At 31.3% G+C, this 8,768-nt stretch overlaps 1 protein-coding gene across 1 annotated transcript; it reads right to left on the reverse strand.

Annotated features, from left to right (window-relative positions):
- Positions 1 to 2,928: 2,928 nt before the first annotated feature.
- On the reverse strand, positions 2,929 to 4,041 carry LOC111616714 (the record flags this gene model as incomplete). Its single annotated transcript, XM_023358087.1, has 2 exons — positions 3,082 to 4,041; positions 2,929 to 2,997 (listed from the first exon to the last, which is right to left on the reverse strand). Coding segments are annotated over exons 1-2 (1,029 nt in total), but the record flags the coding sequence as incomplete, so codon positions are not given.
- Positions 4,042 to 8,768: the final 4,727 nt, after the last annotated feature.

An 8,768-nucleotide genomic window follows, 5' to 3' on the forward strand; every position in this document is an offset into this window, starting at 1 on the left:
ACTAAAACTAAACAATAGCAAGAAAAACAATATAAACTATTATGTAATGTAAGTACATTAATTTTAAATAATTATATTTATGATAAAAATAATACATTATTGAAAATTACTTACCATTTTCAGGGATAAATTGATATTCCTATAAAGTCAGTTCTAATTGATACTTACTCGGAAAGGAGGCCGGATGGCCGAGCGATCAAGGTGGCACCTACTGCTCTGGGGGCCCGGGTTCGAAATATTCCCCGAATTTTTCGGGGGTGGTCCATCTGGATATGTCGGGCCCCGTCCCTCACCACCCGGACACCCCATTGTGGGCCTGGCCGAACCCATAATGGGCTTGTTAAAAAGAGGTCTATGTAGACGCAAGCGAGCGAGAGTATGTGGCGAGAAGAGGCAAGACGCAATAAATATCAAACCCTGTCAGATATGTGTGAGAACCAGAAATTCGCTCACGCCAGTGAGATTTCTCGCTTCTCTCTTGTGCGTGTTTTCTTTGTGAGAATTGAGTTAGAAAAAACACCAACGCCATACTTTCCTTCTGCTATATATAACAGCCATGAAAGTAAAATAAGAATATAATTTTGTCATTTTGGTATTGCACTAATATTTTTCCATAGTATGGAATTTTCAAAATTGTATCTGGTGTACATTTCATTTCTAAAATCTTCACGATTTTATCATATTGTACAGTACATTGCAATAATTAATCATGGCTTTCAGTGTGTCCATACCCAACTGTTTTTTTCTGCTGTCCATAAGTTATTTGTTAATGATTGCCACCAACAAAATTACTAGTGATAAATATATGAAGGAATAAGTATAGTTTGAATCAATTTTAGATATTACTGCTCACTTATAACACTTATGGTGCGCCTTCTTGAGGACTCTTCTTTTTAAACTCTTTCCGGCCTGTGGGCAGTAAGAGCGTCTCCACTAGAAAGCCCATATGGAATCGGCCAGACCCACAATGAGGCGGCCGGGTGGTGAGGGACGGGGCCCGACATATCCGGACGGACCACCCCAGAAATATTTTTCAGATTTATCGACCCATCCGGATTCGAACCAGGGCCTCCCAGAGTGGTAAGCTGCCACCTTGACCACTAGGGCCGTCCGGCCTTTCTTGAGGACCCGTGCCCTATAGTAAGCCTGGTTGGGGCACCATGTTGGTGAGGGCCCAAGGCAATTGCCCTCTTTGCCCATAGCATAACGCACCACTGAGCAGGAATGTATTTATAATTTATTTTAATAAGTGTGTTTGATAATACATTTAACAGGAATCCCAGGGCAGCGGAGTCGGATGGATCAAGAATCTAATCTTGAGGAGGAGATTATTCGTGTTAATTCGTGTAATAAAATAAATAACATACAAAAGTTTTATTGCTTTAATATTAAAATATACTACATAAACTTTCTACAAAATTGAATAGTAGTAACAATGTATTTTATTATTTTATAGAAATAGTAAATTTGGTGTTAACAACGAAAAAAATCTCAATAGGGCAATCACCCTGTTGCCATATCCTGGATCCTAGTGATTGTAAGTGGTTNAGAAGAGCCTTTAAACTAAACTGTGCCAGTTGTAAATACAGCTGACACAGTTTAGTTTAATAACAAAAGATGAAGACAAGATGTGTAACGAAAATCAACTTGCAAGTTTTTTTTTTTAAATATAAGTAGTTTCAGGCATCAAAGCCCAAAGGGCACATACGAGACTTGTACCTGTACACCATTTATCTGTGCAAATCTCTTATGCAAATAAAGACATACACACAAGAGCCTTACAAACTGTTTATCTCGAGCACTTTTGGGCTCAAAGCCCATTTTGGGTTTGGTACTAAAAGTGCTTAAGGTAAACACTTATTAGGGTAAACTCCAAACTTAAATTTGTTGTTATATTTAACAGCATGCATATTTTATTGAAGTTCCGAAATGCTTTCATTAAAATAATCATTTTATTAACATTGCTTACATATTTATCATTTCCTGCAAATTAATTTAGCATAAATGATGTTTGGGCATATTCCTGAATAAAGATAATTTCTAGTATTAGTTCAGATTAGGTATTTAATTTCCTGTAAATGAACTAATTCTTCAGTACATTGATCTTTTATTGTTTGATTCTGTTTGGAAATTATTTAATTAAGACCAAAACAATGTTGTTGTGTGTGAATAATACTGATACTTCTGTAAAAACAAAGCGAGTTTGTTTCAAATTTATAAATAAACTAAAAATTACTTTTTTTAAATTCTCCAAACTAGTTAAAATAAACCAACCATTTAATTAGCTGAAATCATTTTATTTCATCACTAAGAAAACTTTTTGAACATTTGAAAGACGTTAAAACAATATTTGCTAGTTTGGAAAATTTATCTGATCAATTTTCATTTTATTTTAACTGTTACAAAACATGTTTTCATATAAAATCTTTTAAAATTTTATTGAATTTAATCTTAATAAAAACTCTAATTGTATATATATATTAATGCAATATTCCTAGGACGACTTTCTGTGGGAAACTGGCCCCAATTTAGGTGTTAAAAAGTGAAAAATATCTGGAAAACTGCACGCGGCCAGTCTTTGGATTGGCGCGAACTTACGACAATGTTCGATGGTTTTATCCACTTGGCCATTGGTGGATGAAGAAATGACTTGAAAAAGTTATGTAAATATTTTCTGATAATTATTAATTATTTGAATAAGCTAAGCATATACAAACAAGAACAATTTTGTAAGCCACTAATACTCGTGTACAATGTACAGAACTCTGAGATTCCCAGTAGTGTGCACACCTAACAGATGATCCCTAAAATCTTAGTGTTTACGACCTGTTTCAATTGTTAACAAACATGCCAATTGTTTATAGTATATAAACTTGCGACACATGATTATCACCTAAGCAATTTACATAAAAATTCCTAAATTTTTACCTGAAGTCGAATCTTTGAATGCAGTTCGAACAAAGCCAACTCGTGTAAAACATCTCGAGGTCGTATACTCTAAGAATAACATTGCAAAAATTAGATTTACATTAAAAATTTCTCATTACGTCAGAGTTAAAGTAACATTTCAAACGTGGTTACCTCGTTAGTAAGAGCTTCGCAAGTAAGAGTGATGATGAGTACAGTTGTAACCAACAAGCAATTTGAATAGCCCATGGACAATGCTAATTCTCCAAGACTATTGGAGAAGATAAGAAAATGAGTATTGAAGCAAATGGCGGGAAGAAAGAGACAATAAGCCAGAAAGATATATTTGTTGAAGAAACCATCTAAAACTATGACCATTTTGCATATTACATTGTGCTCGGCTTGAATACTCTTGAAATCTTCGTAATCATATTTTCTATTCAGAAGATCCCGCAGCTCGTGTACGATTCTTGAGAATTTCTTCCTGATAATTTCAGTGGTAACGAAGAAATAAGTAACTTGACCGATAAAGAGATTTAACCCTTGTGTGCAAGCCAAAAAAATTATTATTATGTAGAATCCTGTGACGTACAAACCAAGATAGCCGATAGCTATGTGATAGCATCGATAAATGAGAAATATCATGCAAAATATGCAAAAAATCTGCAAAGATGGAGTAATTACTCGATAGATAATCTTCTGGACGAGGAAGATTTTCTTGAATTCTTTATTCGATCGTGTCGAATTTTCATTCCACATTTCCGAGATGGTTTCGGTGGCCTTTTTTCGATCCTTCCAGAAGTTGAACATGGTGAGGAGAGAAGCATTGTAGCAGCAACACGCGGATAATGTTAAAGAAAAGATTTCACCGGGTTGACCGTGCGCTTTTTTAATGAATTGCATATGGGGTACGTTAATTTTAAATCCATAATACAAGATAATCAATGTTAACATGTGAACAGTTATTATTATGTGGAAGACGGTAATAAAAAACTGCCAAATTCTCCTCTCGTGGAAACTTTTCGATTTGGCGTGCCTGCAACTTCTATTAGGGATTATCCCAGATAATCCAACGTATTGCAAAAACCTAAATGTTTCCTGGAGTAGGCATAAGTAACAATCGGGATACTCCATTTATCGAATNTTTATTTCTGTGTTTGTTATATCTACGGAGACTCAAGAGACTCTATGTGGTAATTTCTTGTAACCGTGAACGAATCTAAAGACAAGATAAGATTAACGAGAACATTTATTAGCTTATATACAACTGACTTGAATTTTAAGTAAATTTCAAAATTATACCCCGACTTACGCGGTTATCGCTCGGTCCCACCTATCGCGTAAGTTCGGGGTATTACTGTATTTGTTATAGCATATCCATTGTCACTCCTCCCATAGCTCCTACAGATTAGTCATATTGCACAATGATGAGTGATTCTGGCTTTCCAAACTGCAGAATACTCTGTACAAACCACCTTCTTGTTGTGGAGTCACATTTTTGTTTATCATGCTTTCTAGAGACAGTAGACTACAAGATATTTGAGCACAGATGGGAGATGAAACTCAAACGGTTACTCTATTGATTGGCATACTGTACATCACGTACTTCTCAGATAACAACATAATCACAATAATTTAAATAGGTAGCATTCATTTTATAAGTATAAGACCTTATACATATAGCATTTAACATGTAATTATCTTAATTAGAATTAATTACTTTAAAACTGATAATTAAAATCTATTATTTAAGAACAGAAGATTTAACAATTATTAATTTTTAAAACTTAATTACTGCTAATAAAGAATTTAATATAGTGTGAAATCTTACACTAATTATTTCCAGTCATCAATTTATTATTGCATTTTTTTAACAACTAAATTTCATTTCAAACATCAGAGACTTTAGAAAATACATTTTAATTTTCCTCTTCTCCAAATTTTCCAATATTAATGATGAGATTTTAGGCAAAAAATGAAACCAGGTTAGCATTTAAACAAAATAAAAACATTAAAAATAAATAGCTGCCATTCTATATAAATTGACAATTGCTCTCTAAAACAGAATTCCTGCTCTTCAGTTAATAGAATTTCACTTTTCAATTTCCTCCCCTACTAAATCCAATATTTACTTTTATGTTATTTTCTACAACATTTAATCAAAATTTGAAGGTTCAAATCTAGGCAGTTGAAAAATCCCAGGATTTTTTTGGGCCCTGTCCTTCGTCACCTGGTTGCCCCATTATGTGCTTTGCCTCACTCAATATGGGCCTGAAAAAAGTCCTCTTGGTATCCAAAGAGCAGAGTTAAAAAATATGTATTTAAAATAAAGGTTTAATACACAAACATAACATTTAATATCCAAATAATGCAGGCAGATTTTATATTTATCACATTTGTGTATAAACTATTAACTGCTTATAGTTTAAAAACTAAAAATAACAAACCATATTAAATATAATCCTTTTCAATATTCAAATATAATCTTGTTTAACATTGTATAAAATATCTTTGAAGTAACAATGCTAGATGTATTAAACATTCAAAATGGGCCAAACAAAACTACAAATTGTATGATTCTTATGTTAATTTATGTATTTATGTTCTGTTTTAATTCTGTAACTTCTAAATAGCTTGTTTGCACATATGAATAATGTGTCCATAAGCCATTAACGAAGCAACTTATTCATTAAAAACTAGTGATTTTTATGTATAAGACACAATTTATTTCATATTTGAATCTTAATTATCATCTATTATATAGAAAAGATATTTTATGTACCAAATAAAATTTCTTAACTAAATTTAAAACAGTTAATTGAAATTAAACATCAATAAAATGTCTCTTAACTTTTAAAAAACTTCTGGTATTATCTTTTATTTTAAAAGTAGCATAAAGATTTTAAAAAACATATTATTATTATAATAACCAGGATTCTTATCCTGGTTATTATAATAATAATATTTTTTTATTATGTTAAACAACCTATGATAAAAATTGATAGATAAATTAGAATGTCATAATTAAGTTACTAACCATTGAATAATAATAATATGTGGATAGCTGTGAATGTGTGAATAATTTGACAGGTGAAAATATATAAAGATTCTTAAAAAAGTTTAGATATGTTGTGTGTTAATATATCTAAATGATAGGCTGAGCAGTTAGGGTGGCATCTCTGGGAACCTGGAATCAAATCCAGATAGATTTTGAGGATAGATCCCTAGGAATTTTGAGGGGTTTATCTGGCTATATCGGACTATAGCTCTCACCACCTGGCTACCCTGTTGCGGGCCTAACCAAACCTATAATGGGCTTGTTAAAAAATCCTGTAGTGCCCACAGAGAAGAGAGAGAGAGTTAAAAAAAAATGCAATTAAATGGTTAGAAAATTGCAGCGAAGCTTTCTTTCAGGAATTATTTAATCCTCTTCCAACCAAGTTCTAGTTTCGTATTGAAGCTACTATTTGTAAGTTGCTGATACATCTAGAAGCCCAACATTCCACAGTCATAGACAAAAAAGTTACAAAATTAGTGAAATTTGAGAGTTTAATGATATGTTAGAACTATTGTATTGTTCCATAAAGTATATAGGTAGAAATACATAACCACCAAACATTTAGTAGCAATGAATGTCTAATCTATGTGCACAACATTAATTTGTTTTGTTGCCCTACTATATTTCATACAAAGCAGCAACTAGTGATTTAATTCTTTGCTTGGCAAAAGAAGAAATAATCAATCTGGTAAAGTATTATGAAACGTTATGAGAACTTAAAAGGTTTATTTGTAGATAAAGATCAGAAAAAAAGAACATCTTTTTCTTGCATTATGTTAATGCAGTGGTTCTCAACTGGGGGTACATTTACCCCTAGGGGTACGAACGTAAATCGGAGGGGTACATCTAACTTTCATTATAAAATGGCACACATTAATCAATTTGCTGTAAATTATTAACACAAGAAACAAGAAATGACAAAAACTTGCTTTAAAATATCCCAGTGTGAACACTGATTTCCCTTTTAACAGTCTAAACAATTTGTTTATCCACTTGATTTGCCTGTCTATTTGTGCCATTAGTGCCGAGTGAACCTGTACTCTAGTAAAATTACGGTTTAACCAAGCATTAATTTTAGAATAGAAAAAAATTTTTTTCTCTATTCTATAATTATTGCTCAATTTGGGGCTTTTTGTGTTTTTACCGAACTACTGGTATTAGGAATAACGAGGCCTGGATTGTACCCCCACCATGCAATGCGTGTCACTGCATGTGCGCATTACTTGATATTTAGCAAATTTAGACGTTACATTTGTTACAAAAATTGAAAGATTCATTGCACATTATAAATTTGCAGCCATTANGCAACAAATATCCCATTAAATTTTGTTAGAAATTATTGTAGAATAATTTAAATTTTCTTTATTGTTAATTATAATTATTTATTTTTAGGAAGTGTAATTTATGCATGTATTGAAATGACTTCTGTGATTTTATATAATATACTTATCAAATAATAATAAAGGTATGTACTGTACCTGATTAAATTTACTACTATTTACATAAAATAAGTAATTCACTTTTAGTTATAGTTAGTTAATTAGAGCTTTTTTACGGTGCTCAGTTATAAAAGCTGTATACATCTAACGCAGTAATTATAAAATTTACATACAAAAATATAAGGTATACTTGAGAAACAACTAATGGGCTAATGGGATACATCAACAAAAAAGGTTCAGAACCACTGTGTTAATGCAAAAACAGCAAACAACAAAGATACTCAAAATCCTAGCTATGGGTTATTCCACATCCTCCTCACAGTTGAGATCTGACATCACTGAACTTCTGATTGTTCCAAAAATTTAAAGAAAAAGCATTATAAAGTCAATGCTTGTCATTGGATGCTTAAGTCCAAACTGCTATCTGGGAATGGATCAAGGAAAGTCTAGAATGTTTTTTTAATGCATAAATGGATTAAAAATCTCAGAAAACATGTCATTCTAAATGGTGATTATGTCGCAAAATGAATATGTATGATTAAAATAAAGGATCTATTATTATTTCTTGCAACTGATCACATTATTATTAATACAACTCTTTCCAAATTAATTTAATAAAAATAGAGACATTATTCATCAATCAATCCTTGTGTACAGTACATCTTAGAAAGATCATAAACATTAATCTTGTGATGTTTTCACTTGAAAATTATCTAAATTTTCTTAAATAATGTCTGTAACCGTACTCACTGCATTTATCTAAAATCTATTAATTATTATTCCCATATTATGTGCATTAATTTAAATTATGATGTTCTGACTGACATTTATGTTATGTGTTTAACATGTTTAATAATTTTACTGTTTTTTTTTTCCTATTATTTTTGTATTCTTAAATTTATTAACTTAAATTTATGCTGTTATATTAAAAACTATTCTATTCTTTTGTTGTTATTTTATTCTATTATACAATAATAGTAAGCTTATCAGAAATATTATTAGTTAAAACATAATATTTAATATATATAATAAATATAATCAGGCAAGAAATGATTTAATAATATACTGTCTGTTACATTTTATCCAGTTACAAACTGCTGTATTCATAACTTTCTTTTTATTTGTATCTCATAGCATTCACTGTTAAGAATAACTAGAAACATTGTTTAAATGATAAAATTGTACTCAGGATATTGATTTTCCCCCCTTCTCACTTGTAGATTACATTTATCAATGAAATATCTTTTAAACCTTGATTACAGTAGTTCTTTACGGTCTTCTTGTTTCTAAATATAGAGTGAAACAAAAGATCTCATAAGAAAAGGGATGTATGAGGTATGATGTATGTATGAGGTATAACGAGT

This window comes from Centruroides sculpturatus, unplaced genomic scaffold (genome assembly GCF_000671375.1).
Source record: "Centruroides sculpturatus isolate CEXI.00-Female unplaced genomic scaffold, Cexi_2.0 scaffold3785, whole genome shotgun sequence".
NCBI classification, from domain to species: Eukaryota; Metazoa; Arthropoda; class Arachnida; order Scorpiones; family Buthidae; genus Centruroides; species Centruroides sculpturatus.